At 39.1% G+C, this 19,416-nt stretch overlaps 1 protein-coding gene across 11 annotated transcripts in view; it reads left to right on the top strand.

Annotated features, from left to right (window-relative positions):
* NIN (ninein) overlaps positions 1 to 19,416 on the top strand; it is a 97,096-nt gene that overhangs the window by 46,560 nt on the left and 31,120 nt on the right. For all 11 annotated transcript variants that reach the window (XR_016509817.1, XM_090270853.1, XM_090270855.1 and 8 more), the window contains 11 exons: positions 1,025 to 1,215; positions 5,176 to 5,322; positions 5,801 to 5,968; positions 6,469 to 6,605; positions 6,928 to 7,068; positions 7,309 to 7,483; positions 9,972 to 10,082; positions 10,455 to 10,544; positions 12,786 to 12,924; positions 16,993 to 17,114; positions 18,206 to 18,711. Coding sequence is in view for 10 of the 11 variants with exons in the window: in XM_090270853.1 (XP_090126979.1) it covers positions 1,025 to 1,215; positions 5,176 to 5,322; positions 5,801 to 5,968; positions 6,469 to 6,605; positions 6,928 to 7,068; positions 7,309 to 7,483; positions 9,972 to 10,082; positions 10,455 to 10,544; positions 12,786 to 12,924; positions 16,993 to 17,114; positions 18,206 to 18,711 (1,927 nt within the window). In the remaining variant the exon portion in view is untranslated. The remainder of the gene's footprint in view (positions 1 to 1,024; positions 1,216 to 5,175; positions 5,323 to 5,800; positions 5,969 to 6,468; positions 6,606 to 6,927; positions 7,069 to 7,308; positions 7,484 to 9,971; positions 10,083 to 10,454; positions 10,545 to 12,785; positions 12,925 to 16,992; positions 17,115 to 18,205; positions 18,712 to 19,416) is intronic.

Below are 19,416 nucleotides of genomic sequence, written 5' to 3'. Positions count from 1 at the left end.
ACAAATTAATGTATTTAAAAACCATCAAAACACGTTTATCTTCTGGCCAGCAGATGGCACTGTGGTTCAGCTGACCGAACCTGCCTACCCTGGCAGGTTAACTGTACTTAAGTGCAATTACAGTGTGTTCTCTCAGTCTCCAACCTGTAAAGATACAGCATTGTTAGGCTTAATATCTTCAATTAATAACACTAAATGCTCTTTTCAGCCCTCCAAGGTTCTTCCGGGCATACAAAATTGTGCCAGTTAATTATCTCATGTTTAAGTGATGACTTTAAAGACTCTCTCTCTAATAGGTAAAGAGAAAATGTAACTAGAAGTGAGAACTTCTAATAGAAGACAAATTTTTATTTTTAAATAAGTAGTTTGATCTTTAAGTCTTCAAATAGGACTTATCCTTAATATTTAGATAATTAATAACTTGCAGCTGGCAACCTTTTATTCTTTCAAGTTGAATTGTTTGCCAGTCAGAATATTCATATGTGTAAAGATTTGGATACAAGCTAATCTTGAGACTTCTATAATTATTTTATGATATTTATCATGAAATTTTCTTCTCAGTAAAAGCAGTCCTAGTGCTTAGCTAGAAAGAACATGGAGACAATAAAGAAAATCATGGTAGCTGTAGCTGGGGCAGGGTATAGAAAGGTCTTTGGAATGCCTCTCAACAGCCTTCTCTTCTGATGACACCAAAGCATAAGCCTGTGCATGTTTTCCGTTGGAATAAAACAAGACTAGAGCCTTGGCATGACTGCACTGGAGATCATTCTTACACAGGCATGACTGCCAGTGAACAAAAAATAAATTTAAAAAATTTTAAAAAATGCCTATTTGCTCTAGTTGCAGCCTGAGAACCAACTGATGGTTCCATTTCATTTGAACTTAAGAATCAAAGTAAAATGGAATCAACATTCATAATCTTTTTGAAAATAGTTTTTACTTTCAAAAAGCACATTTTCTTTGAAAATAGGTCTCTCTCTTTGCAATCCCTTCAGAGAAAACACAATGTATGCTTTTATTTCAGGCCAGTTAAGATTTTGGAACCCAGACGATTTGACTGCCTCCCAGAGTGGGTCTTCCCCTCCCCAAGACTGGATAGAGGAGAAATTGCAGGAGATTTGTGAAGATTTGGGGATTACCCGTGATGGTCACCTGAACCGAAAGAAGCTGGTCTCCATCTGTGAGCAGTATGGTTTGCAGAATGTCAATGGAGAGGTAAACCATGCATATTTTTATTCATGAATAATAAGCATAGTGAAAGCTCAGCTGGCCACAGACTAGAAACAGCCATATTTTGGCTTCCTGCAGTATGATATAGAGATTCCATTCTCTTTTTTTCCTGGGAAGTCAGCCATGAAGATTCTATCTTTGAAGAGATTTTGGATTGAGCTGTAGCCACTTGAGGGAATTGCATCTTTTGTGGTGGAGTTTTTAGAACCTTGGAAAAGAAGTAGCACAGCCCTGGCTGGTGTGGCTCAGTTGTTTGGAGTGTCGTCCCATAAACTGAAAGATTGAAAGTTCAGTTCCTGGTCAGGGCACATGCCTGTATTGCAGGTTCGGTCTCCAGTCAGTGCTTGTGCAAGAGGCAACATCTCAATTATTCTCTCCCTCTCTCTCCCTCTCCCTTCCGTTCTCTCTAAAATCAGTAAGCATGGATGAGGATAAAAAAAGAGCACATTTAGTTATTTTCCTCTGATCTGAGGATGAATAAAGGATTGCTCATTGGATACAGCTTTTACTTAGTGTTTTCCTCTTTTAAAAAATCATGAAATACTGTAGTACTTTGTTTTTTAAAATTTATTTTATTTTATTTTTTCCATTTCTATGTATCTCCATTATACCCAGTCCCTGCAATCACCACACTGTTGTCCACATCCATGAGTCCTTTTTTCTTTTTGCTCAATCCCTCCACCCCCTAACTCCCCTCCCCCCACCCCACCCTCAGAGCTGTCAGCCTGCTCTGGTACTTTGTATTACTGGCTCTGGACCACAGAGAAGCTGAAAGTTCAAGATCATTTCATCAAATACAAGTTGGAATCCTAGAATTTTACAACTGAAAGCAATTTTAGATTTCATAGCTAGAGAGAACTAGATCACTGCTGCTTGCTGCATTACCGTGCAGAGGGAACCAGAGTCCCTGATTATGGCTGTAATCAGTGCCCTGCTTCCCAGAAGCAAGGACATCTGCAGGGCAGGGATGGCCAGCTGTCACGCTAGATGCCAAATATGGCCCAACGGCTATTTTATTTGGCCTGCGCAATGTTTAAAAATTGAGCTTTTTGGCTGCACTTAAAAAAAAAGATTTTATTTATTTATTTTTAGACTGAGGGGAAGGGAGAGAGAAAGAGAGGAAGAGAAACATTGCTGTAAGAGAGAAACATCTACCCATTGCCTCTTGTATGTGCCCCAACCTGGGGCTAAACCCATAACCTGGGTCCAAGGGGGGACCCAAAAAACTGGAATTTATTTATTAAAAATTGTGTATTTATCATTGCATGTTTAAACTTCAGTCAACTCCAAAGTACTCTCCATTTTATGCCATACATCTACTGAAACTTTTTTTCCACTGCTCAAAACAGTTTTTGAACTAGTCGATTTTGATGCCTTTTAGTGCCTTTGCCATTTTTTGTTTGTTTGTTTGTTTCACCTTTCACATTGACAAAACATTTCCCTTTGAGGACTTTTTTCATCCAGGAAAACAAAAAATGTCCTTAGGGCGAATCAGTTGAATAGGGAAGGTCAGCACAGGGGTCATGCCATTTTTGGTCAAAAAATTGCTGAACACTCAGTGTGGTGTGGGCAAGTGCACTCATAAATCAGCCATCATGAAATGGGCAAATGCATGGAAAGAGTGTTCAAAAAAATTTCACTGAAGTCGAATGCAGCCTTTCACAACAATGCCAGCTGGTACACTGGTACAGATGGGTTCCTTGAACACTCTCACCTAGCAGGGAAGCCTGTACTATACAGGGTCCGTCCTCCAGAAGATAATTCTGGGCTTTTTTAGGTGCCTGCCTTATATGTGCCCTGACCAGAAATCCAGTCAGAGAACTTTGGCTTTGCAGGATGACAACCAACCAACTGCACTTTTATCAATTTGGCTTCGTTTTGCTGGCAGTGAGAAGTGCCTGGTTCCTTTGGACAGGGCATGCCCTCGTGTGTTCAGTCCACTACTTTAAATAGCAGTGCTTCCTAATGTGTCCAGATTGTCCTCCCTCATTTATTTATTCACCCTCCTGGCCTCTGCCAGTATTTGGGGTCATGGTCCCTATTCTAGTGCATTATTTTGCAACTTACACACTGGGAAATCAACCATCCAAAGCCCTGGCTGGTGTATCAGGGTTCTAGAATCAGCTCCTGCACAGGCTGCAGGGGGTGACTCAGTTGCCCCGTTGGATTATATTCTTTTCAGCCCAACCCTGCTCATCCACTCGCTTCTGAATCCAAAAACTTTTTATTCACCGTTTGCTTGATTCCCCATGTCCAGTAACTGGCAGGACTCACTTTGAGTGGATCAGGTGATGGGTGTTTAGGCAATCTGGAAGCCATGCATTGATTTGGCCAGGGTCACAAACTCAAGCAGTGTGGATCTAAAGTTAGAGCCAAAATATGCTTGTTAACTGCAGGCAGCACAGCTGGATTTTACTGTGACTTCTGGTCTGACGGCCCTGAAAGCCTTGTCCTGTAAGAAAGTATTCTTTTGGTTGATAAGAATAAGACCGAGAAGCTAAGGGATCTTGGCAGGCTCAGAACCTTGACCCAAATACCTTTCCGTTGGTTTCATCATACAATTCTCTATTTGGAGCCGTTGCTTCTACCAAAGATTTCCACTCTTTAGAATGGTTTTCTTGTTTTAGAATCCTCTCCAGAGGAAGTGGTATATAAATAGGAATAGAGACAGATGTTTCCTATTGGATATGAATTGGAAAAAAACATTTGAGATGAAAAAATGCCTCAAGCAATTACATGAAGAATAAAATCAACAATTCTGAGATGGCAGGAATCCTCATTATAGTCCAGACTTATGAAATGAATATTGAAAATTTGAGGATGTGTTACAAAGAGGTCTTTGTTTGAATGGATCCAATTAATTATAGGCTTTAATGCAATAAGAATAAATTTGTTGTTTATTCTGTTTGTTACTTAGCAACATGGGCATCACCTGAGAACTTATTAGAAATCCAGACTCTCAGGCCCCACACCCAGATTTAACTATATCAGGGTCCATCTTTTAACAAGATCCTCAGGTAATTTCTGTTTTGTTTATTGGAGGCATGTTTCTATAGAAAAATTTTAGTCCTCCACTACCACTCCCTGAATAAAGAGGAATCAAACTGCCAGGAGGAGAAAGAGGTCTTTGCCTTCCCCCCTGTTTTGTGTTTCAGTGATTCATCTGCTTTATTCCCCTTTTCATTCTTCTGTTGAGCTAGGGAACAGACTGTCTCTGAGGTAAGCCTGTAGAAGGGACTGGAGTCTAATGTCCTCTTTCCCAATTATGTTACAAGAGCTTCTTGATTACTGTCAGAGGTTGCAAAATGGCCAGGCAAAATTCCCTTCTCTTTACCTCTCTTGGAACCCTTCAATTGCCCACACACAAAACCCTTCTTATCCAATCTTCATTTCTCCTGTACTAAAGCATTAAAACAAATAAAAACCCAAAACACCCAGTATTGTTCTAAGCAACAGTCTAAATCTCAAGTCATGGGTTTCAGACCCAAACTAAGATCATTGCAATCTGTCCCAGGCCAAATTCTCTGTGCTAACATACCAATTTCAAAAAATTCAGTACAAGCACAATATTATGTAGCGTCCCTACAGTATAATGGCTCAACATTCACCTAAATTTTACTGTTACAACACTAGGAAGCTATAACTTTATATTTTAAGTACTTTTTTAATTTGTGAGACTAATGTATAGTAACATTAAAGATTACCTGCTCTAAGAGTGTGAGTTAAAAAGAAAACAGTTAATTGTTACCTGTGTGAAGATTGTGAAGATGTTGAAATGGACTTTAGTTTGTGTGCAGTAGAAGGACATGAAATCAGAATAAAGGGACATGTTATATTCTGGAGTCCTGGGATCAACAGTGGTGCCAATTTCTTAGCCAGAAGTGTACTTCGGGCCTTGTGTTATTTTGAGTGAAATATTTAAAGTTTGTGGTTATCCTTTTCTAGATGCTTGAGGAAGTCTTCCAAAACCTTGATCCTGATGGTACAATGAGCGTAGAAGGTTTTTTCTATGGCTTGTTCAAAAATGGAAAATCCCTTACACCATCAGCATCTACTCCATATAGACAATTGAAAAGGCATCTTTCAATGCAGGTAAGAAATAAACGGGAAACGGTTTCTTTATAAGTAGAAGTTAAATCCATTTGAATAATTTTTAATGATTTAATTGCTTGTCTGAAGAAAATACTCAGGGGAAAGAAGCAAAAGAAGAATAAGACAGGAAGACTAAACCATTGGGAAGGAAAAGTTGGGTTTGAGAAATGACCATTGATTACAGAGTGGGAAGACCACTAATTATGCCCCTTAATGTTAGCTGAGGTAGAAACCTGGAGTTAAGCAGAGATAGATTTCATCTATATCAAGGAACTCTCTACCAGAGCAATTGTTGATAAGCTCTGCATTCTTGGCACACTTGGGAAAAGGAGATCAAAGGGACTGCATGACTTTTTTTCTAGCAGTGTAATTAGAGAAACATGCCTTCTGCTCCTTGCGGTCAGGACTGACCAGTTTTGGTCTTCATCAACATTTTGTTGAAATGCCTGGGCTTGCTGAAGTCTCTTCCTTCTTCCAGTCTTTTGATGAGAGTGGACGACGCACTACAACCCCATCAACAATGACGAGCACCATTGGGTTCCGGGTCTTCTCCTGCCTGGATGATGGGATGGGCTATGCATCAGTGGAGAGAATACTTGACACCTGGCAGGAAGAGGGCATTGAGAACAGCCAGGAGATCCTGAAGGTGTGGCAGCAAAAATGTGAAAAAAATGACCAATCGGGCAAGGGTTGAAAAATTCCAGGTTTTTTTTGAAACTGTGATTTGATTTCTCCTTAATGATACTTCTATTCACAAGACCTCAGAGATAAGAGGTAACTTTTTCTATTTCTTTTAACCAGGAGTCTGCTGCTAACTACTTAGCATGTTTTTAACCCCTAAATTACTGATAAAGGGAAATGCTCTTAACTGATCTCTGGTCAGTGAAGATTAGAGTCATTCTACGGTGTTTATTTAAAGTGCTAGATAGCATTTTCTCTAAAAACATGTAAATAACCATGCTATGGTTTCCTTGAAAAAAACTTAGTTATGTTCTGGACTGAAGATTGTTCATTAGCAATCACTAAAGAAATGTAATCGTCTACCTTCTAGACTATAAATTTAGTTTTGTGGGCTTGTTACCCTTCACATTTTCTGCTTTCAGAGGATAGAACTTTTGATTGTCCTGAACTTGTTCTGATTTCTAGGCCTTGGATTTCAGCCTTGATGGAAGCATCAACTTGACAGAATTAACGCTGGCTCTTGAAAATGAGCTCTTGGTCACCAAGAATGGCATTCACCAGGCGGCTCTGGCCAGCTTTAAAGCAGAAATCCGGCATTTGCTGTGAGTTGAGTGGAAAGTTCACATGCTTTCATGCATTCCCTTTTCTACTTGCCCAGCAAGTCATTCTGATGCCTGTGGTATGCATTCTTTTATTCTATATACAAATATGGCTAAACTCCTATCATCTCTCCATTGTGAAAATAAGGTAGAGCTTAGATGTGCATATAGGTTTTCAAGGAAGCTGTGGGATGTCTTTGTTTTGGAAGGTTTTTAGTTGTTTTGGTTTTGTGTTTGTATTGAAGCAAGTCAGATGGGAGCTTTTTTGGGTCTACTTGTTGCTTAGAAACAGTTTCCCTTTAAGTTGACTTGTTTCTGACTCTAGGGAGCGTGTTGACCAAGTGGTCAGAGAAAAAGAGAAGCTACGGTCAGATCTGGACAAAGCCGAGAAACTCAAGTCTCTAATGGCCTCAGAGGTGGACGATCACCATGCAGCCATAGAGCGGCGGAATGAGTACAACCTCAGGTGCGACTGGTAGGGCCAGGTCCCCCCTTACCAGCACCCTGGCCCAGGGCAGTGGGGTTCAGCCTGCCTGACTGCTTGGCTGGACCCGGCTGGAGTGACTGCGGTGTGGCTAAGCCTAAGGAGAGCAGGACTTGTTCTCAAGTGGCTTCCCATCCTTATGATTCTGTTTCCATTTTTGGTGGATCCACATGGGGTCTCTGAGGGATTTGATGGCAGCTTGTCGGTCTTTCTTCCTCACAGGAAACTGGATGAAGAGTACAAGGAGCGCATAGCATCCTTAAAGAATGAACTCCGAAAGGAGAGAGAGCAGATCATGCAACAGGTGGGCAAGCAGCGTTTGGAACTTGAGCAGGAACTTGAAAAGGCAAAAACAGAAGAGAACTACATCCGGGATCGCCTTGCCCTCTCCTTAAAGGTAATCATCCTATTAGTTATGTGGTCTGTGTCCTGCTGGGGAAACTGCAGCTCAGTAAGAGGGCAGGTCTGCACAGGGCTCAGCCCAAGGCTTCCTGTAAGTTTACCCCACTGCGTCATGACGAAGACACAGCACAGCCGCCCCCCCCCCCCACCGGGATCTAGATTTCAGGAGTATCCAGGCATCTGGTTTGCCAACAGTGTTGATTAGTGTATCTTGTTCCTCTTTGCCCCGAAGTTGCACTGGGTCTTCAGGGCTGTTTGGCCAGGTTGATGCCCTCACCCTTCCCTGCCCTCCCTTCACCCCTTACTCGTAGCAACCAATCTTGTCTCCTGCCACACAGAGCCTATCAGCTTTGCTTCTCTGCCTTTTCTCTTATACATCCTCCTCTCCTTTCTGGTGCCTCAACAGAGGAAGCAATCCTTCTCTTTAATAGACTCTGACAGTAGATACTATGGTACAATGTAGTCTAGAGTAAGTGGAGAGGCAGAGTTCTAGGTTCAGCCTGCATGGTTCCAATCTGTATACCACTACTTATTGGAAAACCTTAATCAAGTTACCCAAACCTTGATGCAATGGGCTCCATCATTATACCTACTCCATAGCATTGATATGGGGATTAAATGAGATGCTACATATACAGTGTCTGGGAGGTAATCAGTACATATGGAATATTCACTGTTGTTGAGGTTATGAAAGGTTCTTGAACTCCACACATCAAAAACTGAGCTAATCCTTGCTCCCTGACCATCAAACTATTTCCTCTCTCAAATTGTTTCCCTAATCTACAGCATCACCATGTGCTGTAAGTTGCAGAAGCTAAATCCTCAATCATCTTCATTCATTAGTCTTTAAGTCTTGTTGATGCTCTGAAATGCCTCTCAGATTTATCCACTTCCTCTCCATTTCCACAGGCTCTGAATAGATTGAGAATTCGTCACGATTTATCAGTGGACTTAACATGCAGCCTTTCTTCTATCTATCCAACCTTGTCCACACGGCCACCAGAGCTACCTTATTAAACAACACTTACAATCACGCTGTTACCCTTTGTAAGGTTGCAGTGTGGTAGAATTGAAGGCCCCTAGAACGGGGTTTGTCATACCTTTCTAACCTTAGGAACCACCAGCAACCCCCCCACATACCCCTGCGTCATGCCCCCAACCTCATTGCACCAACCATCAGGTCTCTCAGTTCCATAGTGGGCTTTTATGCTCCTTCCCTGCTTTCTCCAACACTGCAGGCCAAATTACTGTTTCCATTTCACTTCCTTGTTTTCGCCAGAGATAGCATTATTATCTGTTGCATCCCAGATAATTGTATTTGTATCTGACTCCCTTCCCATGGTCCAGACTCTGCATTCCCTGATGTCAGTAACAGAATTGGATCCCACAGTCTCCAGAGCACCAGCACAGGCCTGATGCACCGAGATTTCTCCTCATTGTTTGACATCTAAATTTAGACATACTGTGAAGGGTCAGAGTTGTAGAATTGGCATTTTAGGGGAAAGTAGTATTTTTTCAATGCTTCAAGCACATTCTTTTTTACTCCATATTGCTGTGAGAGGGTGTGAACTAGAATGTAGTAAAATATATTGGCTCTACTTTCTTTTGGCAAAATGTACTTTGAAAATACTGTTCTTCCAATAAGCCTTTAACACTGGCTTAGAAAATAAGTCAATGGCATGTCTATGTGATACCATTTTTTTAAACAAATGTGAGTAGAAATTTCTCTAACAAGTATATATATAAAAATAAAAATAAAAAAAAAACCTGCCCTTTGTGGACTTCAACTTTAAATCAAAATAAAATTGTAAAATATAAACCAGACTATAACATCACTAAATAAAAATAGATTTTAGAGTTATTCTACTTTTTATAGTTTTTCCGACTTCTTTTTTGCTGTTAGCTGAACCAGTTTTCTCTCATTCGATAATATGTTGAGAATGTTTTTTGTGTCATTAAATTTCTACTATTGTGATGTCCAATAGAAAGATAATGTAAGCCATACATAATTTCAGATTTTCAAATAGCCACATTAAAAGGTAAAAAGAAACAGGTGAAATCAATTTTAAATCATTTTATTTAATCTAGTATTTCCAAGCATTATCATTTTGACGTAATCAATGTACAAAAGTCATTATTGAGTTGTTTTATATGTTTGTATTAACGCTTAGAAATCTGGTGAGTCCTTTACACTTGCAGCACGTCTCGGTTTGTGCTATAAACGTTTCAAGTGCTCAGTAACCACGTGTGACTGCTAGCGGCTGCACATGGGAAAGCACAGTTCTGTAAGATAAAGAAAAGGGGGGGGGCAGACTTTTAGATTATAAGATAAATATCCATTTTTTAAATATTTTTGTCTAATCTGTAACTTTCAAAATAAACAGATTTCAATCTAGAGCACTGACTTATACCTCATATAAAATGGTACAACATTTTGCTTATTTTTTAATCTGTGCCTATTTAATTTCCCCAAATTTCTCCAGGAAAACAGTCGTCTAGAAAATGAACTTCTGGAAAATGCAGAGAAGTTAGTAGAATATGAGAATCTGACAAAAAAACTTCAACGAAATTTGGAAAATGTGTTAGCAGAAAAGGTAAATCTGTTTAAATTTGATTTTCTGATATGCAGCCCAAAGTGCAGTTTTCTCAAAAGAGCAGAAGCAATGCCACCAGGAGAACTTCTAGTAGGGAATTACGTAGGTGGCCAAAGGAAGCAGTCGTTTTTGCAGAGATCGTGTAAGGCAAGAGGTAGGATGTGAGGAAAACATTACGTGGCACTGAGAAGTGATCCCTGTGTTAGCTGAACGTGTCTCTCTAGTATGTTCTTCCCATCATCCAGCTGGTGGTGCTTCATTCCTTTTATACTCAAGAGACCGGGTGAACACCAGAAACTGGGACTTCTGTTATGTTATAGGTCAAAGAAGGGCACTTGGAAAAATGACAGATTTCTCCTTTTCTTTTTCTAGTTTGGTGACCTCGATCCCAGCAGTGCTGAATTCTTTCTGCAAGAAGAGAGACTGACACAGATGAGAAATGAATATGAGCAGCAGTGCAGGGTGAGTGCTGAAGAGAACTTAGTAAGCAGAGGAGTGCCTGGGTTCAAATCCTGCTTCACCATTTACTAGCTGTGTGACCAGGAGCAAGTCACTTAATCTGTGGGTGCCTCAATTCCTCATCTATACAATGGTAAAAAAAAAAACCAAAAAAAAAAAAAAAAATAGTAATAAGGTTGTTCTGAAGAGTCAGTTAGTGACTGAATGTAAAGCGCGCATAGAGCAGAGTCTGGAATATAGTAAGCACCTAACCCAGTATTAGCTATTCATATTATTATTTAGTATCTTGAAATAGTAGGGAATTGTAAACAGTGTTTAAAAGTCTGCCTTATCTAAGGCAGAAATTGTTAGTGCTTAGAGGAAAATACAGTTTTATTTCGAGGGGAGGAATATGTGGTCATATTGATGTGCTTCTTTCAAAATTAGCCTTTCCTGATTGGTCATTGCAGAACTAATCTGATGTAATTTGCTTTTGTCCTGTGGGGTATTTTTTTTTCCTGATTACATTCATTATTTTATTTACAAATGCAAATGAAGCAGAGACCACTCTAAATTTTAGCTAGTAAATCATTACAAATTTCTACCAGAAGAGACAAAAATTATATAATTAATTGAAGTCTTGGATTTTTTAAAAAAGTAACACTCTCCTAACCTTAGGTATTTGATTTCCTCTCTTAAACCACAAACATTTGTTTATTCTAACAAGGTAAGCATAACTAAGATTTGACTGCTTTAGATGAACATTATACTTGTGCAGAAACGAGAAAAACATCACCTCCTTTTGAGGTTGCTCATAGTCTGCCTCCTTGGGAAATATATATGCACATCTTGAGTAAAAAAATTAAACATTTATGCTGTTTTTACAATTAAGTTTTGGCTCTTGGCTTTGATCAAGTAGAGGTGTTTTCTTTATATGTCTTTAATTATATCATCAGTAAAATTCTATCAGCTCTACTTCCAAAAATTTCCCAAACCCATCCACTTTTTAATTTTTTGAACACTTTTCTTAACTATACAATTCACCAATTTGAGGAGTACAATTCACTGTTTCTTAGTATATTCACAGAATTGTGCAGCCGTTACCGTAATCAATTTTAAACATTTCATCACCCAGAAAGAAACTCCCGCTTCACTCTGCTCTGGGCAACTAATAATCTATTTTCTGTTTCTATAGACTGACCTATTGTTTACATTTCATATAAATGGAATTATACAATATGTGGTCCTTTGTATCTGGCTTGCTTTATTTACATGATGTTTTCAGTCTATCCATGTTGTAGCATGTATAGGTAAATTTCTTTCAGTTGCTAAATAATATTCCATTATATGACTATATCACAGTTTATTTATCCATACATTAGCTGATAGATATTTGGGTTGTTTTGAAGATTATGAATAATGCTGCTGTGAATATTTGTTCGCAAGTTTTTTTGTGTGTGGATATACGCCTTTTTCTCTTGGGTATATACCAAGGAGTGGAATTGGCTGGGTCAGATGATCACTGTATATTTAACTTTTTTAGGAACTGTCAAACTTCTTCCAATGGGTTAGCACCATTTAACGTTTCCACCAGTATGATAGTTCATTTCTCCACATCCTTGTCATTAGTTATTATTGTATGTCTTTTTTTATTCTAGCCATCCTAATGGGTATAAAGTAGTATCTCATTGTGGTTTTGATTTGCATTTCCCTGGTGGCTAATGATGTTGAGTATCTTCTTATTTGTTTCTTTGTGTATTTTCTTTGGAGAAATGTCTATTTTGATCCTTTGCCCAATGTATAAATAGATTATTTGCCTTTTTATTATTAAAGGTTTTTTATAAGATCTTACTTATTTATTTTTAGAGAGAGGGGAAGGGAGGGAGAAAGAGAGGGGAAGGAATATCTACGAGTGGTTGCCTTTCACATGCCCCCAACTGGGGACCTGGCCTGCAACCCAGGCATGTGCCCTGACTGGGAATCGAACCAGCAACTCTTTGGTTTGCAGGTGGGCACTCAATCCACTGAGCCATACCAGCCAGGGCATTATTGAGTTTTAATAGTTCTTTATATAGTCTAGTTACAAGCCCCTTATCAGATATATAATTTGCAAAAACTTTTCTCCCATTCTGTAGGTTGTTATTTTACTTTCTTCATGTTATCCTTTGAAGCACAAGTTTTTAATTTTGATGTGTTCTATTTATCTACTCTTTCTTTTGTTGCTTGGTGTCACATCTAAGACTCATGTTGTTTTTTAAACTCCAGGAATTACAAGACCAAGTGGATGAACTTCAGTCTGAGTTGGAAGAATATCGTACACAAGGCAAAGTTTTCAGACTTCCCTTGAAGAACTCACTGTCAGAAGAACTTGATGTTAACAGTGGTTGCCTTGAGGGTGACCAGGGTAAGCCATTCAGATGCCATCTCTTCAGAGTCTCTGCCTTTAACTTTTCTTTTTAGAACCATGATTGAATGTAAAATTGACAAACTTTGGCAACAATAATAAAAGAAAAATACTTTGGCAATACTATTTTCTTGAGCTATTTTACTGGTGGTCTGTGTTTTCGTTTGTTCAAGTCTTTATGAGAATATTTCTATCTGATTTTGATATGCAACAGCAAAGGAATGGAAAAATCTAACCACAAGGATATTTGCTTATTTGCTTTGTTTAAAGAAAAAAAAAAAAAAAAAAAAAAAAAAAAACTGGCCACAAGTCTGAGAATCCAGCCCTTTGGAGTGTTAGAATTCAGATGCTGAACATTTGCTAAATCTTCCCTTTGTAATTGGTATGGCAACAGTTTTGGAGAGTGGACCAGCCAGAAACTACAGAATTTGGTTTTCTTATGCTGGCTGTGCTAACTCTCTGTATTGTCTATGCCTTTGAAGATTTTGAATGGCAAGGTTGCAGGGCAGTGTTGTTAGGGAACGCTTTTTCTATTCATTATCAGCTCTTTTCCTCCCTCCTGGTCTCCTGCTTCTTTCTTCCAGTGCATTTAGTTTGAACTTCAGAAAGGACTCGTAATAAATTCTCCTGTTACAAATAGTTTTGTTCACTGCTATCTGTTACAGGAGTACAGGTCCTCATAGGAGTCATTCATTTTTCTCACCTGTTTATTCTAGAATAAATAAAGGGTGGGCCAAGGGACAGAAAGAGGCCTTGAGACCTTTCCTCTGATTCTAAGTCTATAGCCTTACTGTTGTGTAAGGATGGAGCCCAACTGATGATATGATACATTTCAGAAGCTTTTCTGGACTTTTCCATAGATGACCAAATGTTGGGGGATTTCCTCCAGGGTGCATGAAGCTGCACCATATTGGGGTGTTTTATATCCCACATGTCACTTGTCAGTTGGGGATATGCCATGGCATATGAAGCAAAGAGCTCAAAGCAAGACCATCAATTCCAGATGCTAGATTTATGCCCTTTCTCCCATCTGCCTGTGCACCCTCCCATAAAAGACTTTTGAGTCCCCTGCCTTAAGAGATTTCTACATAGTATTAGTCATAATCATTTTGCCTATGTACTAGCTCAGCCCGCCAGTCGTCATCACGGGCAGTTGCAGAGCTGAACTCACATGGATGAATTGAGAATTTTTTCCCCAGACTCCATATATCTGTATTCCCAACCTGTGCCCTATTTCTTTTGTCAAATGAAAAACAATATTGACTAGGCATTTCATAATCAAAAAGAATTTCTTTGGGAAAAAGAAAGGGTTGCAATTCAGTGCATGGCCAGCCATATGCACACACTAGCCAATATGGAGGGGTATTTATACAAGGGAAAAGGGAACATAAGGGAAGGGGAAGTTAGAGCCAGAGCTTTATTATATAAACATAGAGTTCTTCCTCTAGGGTTCTCACAATTATGTACAGTGTAAGAACTCCTCCCGTAGACCCTCCCTATTCATTATGTTCATTTTAAGGTCCCAGTCAGTCTTTATCAGTTTTTTTTTTTAGCTGATAATTTAAGATGAGGTTCCACCTACATTATAGGATATTAATATTATAATACTTAATCTCCTATAATATTGAATAGAGAGTTGGATATCTTGACCTATGAAATTAACACCAAAGCATAGCAGCAAGTATGCTAGTCATTCATAGTCCTGCCACATTGCCCCTAGCTAGCTAATTTTTTTTATTTTTATGGAATTTATTGGGATCCATTATATAGCTTTCAGGTATACAATTCTATGATTCATCATCTGTGTATTGTACTGTATGTTCACCACCCCAAGTCAAGTCTCTTTTCATCCTATTGTCTGTGTCTATGAGGGTTTTTGTTCGTTTGTCTGGTTATTTTGATTTGTTGGTTTTTTGTTTTGTTTTGTTTTTGCTTAATCCCTGCACTTCTTTTCACCCAGCCCCTAAACCCCCTCTCCTTTCACAGCTGTCAGTCTGTTCTTCGAATCTATGAGTCTGTTTCTACTTTGTTTGTTAGTTTGTTTTATTCATTAGATTCCACATATTAATGAAATCATATGGTATTTGTCTTTCTTTGACTGGTTAATTTTGCTTAGCATAATATTCTCCAGGTCCATTCATACCGTCACAAAAGGCAAGATTTCCTTATTTTGACAGCCAAGAAGTATTCCACTGTGTAAATGAAACACAGCTTTTTTATCCACTCATCTACTAATAGGCACTTGGGCTATTTCCAGACCTTGGCTGTTGTAAATAACACTGCTCTGAACATAGGAGTGCATATATTCTTTCTGAACGGTGTTTCAGGACTCTTAGACTATATTTCCAGAAGTGGTATCATAAGATCAAAAGGCAGTTCCATTTTTAATTTTTTGAGGAAATTCCACATTGTTTTCCACAGTGGCTGCACCAGTTTGCATTCCCACCAAAAGTACAGGAGGGTCCCTTTTTCTCCACATCCTCACCAGCACTTGTTGTTTGTTGATGATAGCCATTCTGACAGGTGTGAGATGATATCTCATTGTGGTTTTGATTTGCAATTCTCTGATGGCTAGTGATGTTGAGTATTTTCTCATATGTCTGTTGGCCATCTGTATGTCATCTCTGGAAAAATGTCTATTAGGTCCTTTGCCCATTTTGTAATTGGATTGCTTGTTATTTTAGTGTTGAGTTTTATAAGTTCTTTATAAATTTGGGGTATTAATTCTTCAGATGTACATTGGCAAATATGTCCTCCCATTCTGTGGATTGTCTTTTTATTTTGTTGATGGTTTCCTTTGCTGTGCAAATACTTTTTAGTTTGATATAGTCCCATTTGTTTACTTTTTTCTTTTGTTTACCTTACTCGAGAAGATATATCAGAAAAATATTGCTCTTTATTTCTCTTTCTATTTTAAATTATAGCCTTGATGAGTAAAGTGGTCTTAGTTGTAGGCCCTGGCTTTTCATCACTTTGAATATTTCATGCCAGTCCATTCTGGCCTGAAATATTTCTGTTGAGAAATCAGCTGACAATCTTATGGGATCTCCTTTATAGGTAATTGACTGTTTTTCTCTTGCTGCTCTACCCAAGAAAGATGGTGTCTGCAGTGTGGGAGAAAGACTCAGTACAGGGAGCCCGGCGGCTGCCTCATCAGCTTTCTTCCCAGAGCCACAAATCTCAGTCTTGCCTCACATGGCTGTAGTTCACACTGTCCTCCCTCTGCCAGGACTCAAGTTGAATAGCTGTGAACAAGATTTTGTGCATTGGCCCTTTAAAAGGGTGCCTGTGTCTCTAGCAGATTCCCATCTCTCCTTGCCAGACAGAATCCTTGCTGCTCTTTATAGCCAGATGTTACGTGGGTGCCTCTTGCTGGCCCTGGTGCTCTAGGTTGGGAATCCTGGCATGGGGCCGAGACCCTGTGCTGCTCAGGGAGAACATTTGCAGCTGAGATATCCCTCCAGAATCTTAGCCACTGCTCATGGGAGCAGAGCCAGCCCTTTTCACATCTCTGCCCTTCCTACCAGTCTTGATGTGCCTTCTTCTGTAAATCCTTGGTGATAAAATTTTTGTTCAGCTAGTCTTCAGTTGATCATTCAGGCTGATTGTTCTGTATTTCTGTGTTAATTCCAGTTTGGTCCTGGGAGGAGGTGAGTATACCTTTCATCTACTCTATTGCCATCTTTGATTGTTACTCAATATTTGTTGAGTGGATAAGAAGGCTGGTTAATTTGACTAAACTACTTCAATCCACAGGATTTTCTTTAGGAGGTGATCATATATAAGCAACAATTTTCACACCTACCCCCCACCTCCTGCTCAAAAAGATGGACTCTGTAAGTTTTGATGTACTGACTATACATGACAGAATCTATTTACCTTCATTTTTTCCTTGTTTTCCCTAATACTCGAAAACAGAAGAGACTTCTCTTGACTTCTACTGTTTCCCAGTACATCTCACCTGTGGTAATTTAGGCTGAAAATATTCCTTAGTTAAATGGATGTCCCTCCTCAGATACCAGTTGTGTTATTGAAAGATCAGGGTCAACAGATCTCATGTACTTTCAGGGCTTGGTTCTGAAGAATGCAATCCGTTGAATATGAGCATCGAGGCAGAGCTGGTCATTGAACAGATGAAAGAACATCATCACAGGGACTTGTGTCACCTGAGGCTGGAGCTTGAAGATAAAGTAAGTTCTTCTAATCAATCCTGTTCTCTAATTTTTCTGAGTTCGAACAAGCTTTTGCATTTAGTATGTTCTCAGTTCTTTGTTCTCAAAGAGCAGCACTTTCTATAAATTTTCTCTTGTGTCTTGATGGCTACCATGATCCCAGTTTCTCCAGTTTCATAGCCCAGAAGTGAGGCCTTTTCTTCATAGTTCCTCCAAAATGTGAGATCTCTACTTTCTAGCAAGTATTATTGCATTATTTCCAGCTTGTTAAAAATGTCTTGATTTTTTTTTAAAAAAAGCCCTTTACTATAACATTACATCTTAAATTAGTACAATTTCTAAATGTTGTCCTCCAAAACCCTTTCTTAACCTTGTCATTTCAACTTATTTTTCCAGTTTTCTCTTTTACTATTTCTCTAGTCAAACTAGGTAGTTTGCTGTTTTTCATCAGATTGTGCTCTTTTGCTCTTGCTGTTACATGCTATGTTATTTCTTTCTATCTGTTGAAAGTCTACTTAGTCTTCAGAGTTTATATCAAGTGTTACCTCTTGCATGAACCCATTCCTAAACTTCCCCCACCAAAGGTGATTTTTCCCTCCTTTGAACCCCCTGTTATATTGTAGCTCTTTTTTCTATACCTTAATTTGTTTTTTTTATTCTGCTTTGTAGTATACTTGTTTGTATTTGTCATACCATGTCTAGGCTGGTTTCTCCTTGATGGCAGGGACTATGTCTTACCCAACTTTGTGTCCCCATGAGGCTTGTAGAGTGCCTGATAGGTGTTTGATAAATATATGAATTTAAATATGTTAAGCCCCTAAGTTTTCAATTGGAAAGGATGCCTGAGAAGACAAATAGTGTCTATGGAAGGTCTAGTCAGTTTTAATAGAGTTGTTCAGAAACTAATGAAATTCAACCAAGTTAAAAGGAAAGTAAACCATGTCCGATTTAAATATATCTTATTTAATGTGTTTTTGAATTGTTACTTTAAAACAAAATTGCAAAACTGAGGAATGTCTTGTAAGAAAAAACAGGACCTCGGCCCCCCCCCCACGTTTCCATGGCCTTGAGCTGAGTAACATTGTGGCCGTTTCGCCTTCTGACTGTAGGTGCACCGTTATGAAAAGCAGCTAGATGAAACCAAAGTTGCCTGTGAAAAGGAGCAGGAGAACATGAAGCAAAAGTATGAGAATGAAGTACACATCTTGGAGAAACAAATAAGTGACCTTAAAAATGAAATTGCAGAACTTCAGGGCCAGGCAGTGGTGCTCCAGGAGGCTCAACATATGACTAACTGCAGGCACGAGGAGGAGAAAAAACAACTGCAAATGAAGTGGGATGAGGAAAAGACTCTCCTGCAGGAGAAGCTGAGGCTAGAACATGAGGCGGAGCTCAAGGATAGACTGGAACAGGCAGAGGAAAGCTTTCACCGAGAGAGGGAGGGACTTCTTCAGAACGGTGCCTGGACTGAAGAGAAGGTGAGGGGCTTGACTCAGGAGCTAGAGCAGTTTCACCAGGAGCAGCTGAAAAGCTTGGTGGAGAAGCACACTTTTGAGAAAGAGGAGTTGCGTGAAGAGCTCTTGGAAAAACACCAAAGGGAACTTCAAGAGGGAAGGTAAGAAAATGGGGGAAATGGAGCAACCTGGAGTGCTGTCTGTCACGGGCACCAGAGGATCCAGCCAGTTAAGGACACTTTGATAGATCAGAAGGCATAATAGCCCCTTGATTCACTAGATTCTTTTCTAGTCTTTTAACCTGTTTTGGCATTGTTCAGACATAAGCCTGCCTTGGTATTATTGAAACTGTTTTTCTTTTAAAAGAGGAAAGTATGCCTTGTATCAGACTTGTATCTTCTGAGATCACAGATGAGGATAAGATTATGGCAAATGTGGCTCCTTCCTAGTTAAATTTTGTTGCTTTCTGAGAACGACTATAAACTAGATTCTAGGCAAAGTTCTGTTGCCTCCCAGAGTTATGAGGCACTACTTTTGTGCTTACTTTACTAATATGAAATCTCAGGTACATATGAGGGCTTTGGTGCTTCATACTCTGATGACCTCAGTGGTACTTCATTAAATAAGAGGCAAAAACATAATGAATTTAATATGTGTGGTTTACATGATTGTTCTCCTCCAATGTATACTTACTTAATTAAAAGGAGACAATTTTTAAATTTCCCAAGTTTTAAGGGAAATATAAATGCATTTGATCATTCACCATGAAATATCAATTTAAGTTTTTTACTGAAAATCAAGAAACAAATACATCCAGGAGCATGCCAAATAATTTTTTTTTTCTAACTTTCCCTTCTAAATGCAGA

Source organism: Furipterus horrens, unplaced genomic scaffold, assembly GCF_987537825.1.
Source record: "Furipterus horrens unplaced genomic scaffold, mFurHor1.1.pri manual_scaffold_3, whole genome shotgun sequence".
NCBI classification, from domain to species: Eukaryota; Metazoa; Chordata; class Mammalia; order Chiroptera; family Furipteridae; genus Furipterus; species Furipterus horrens.
The sequence above is the reverse complement of the archived record's forward strand: the minus strand, read 5'-3'. Positions and strand labels throughout refer to the sequence as shown.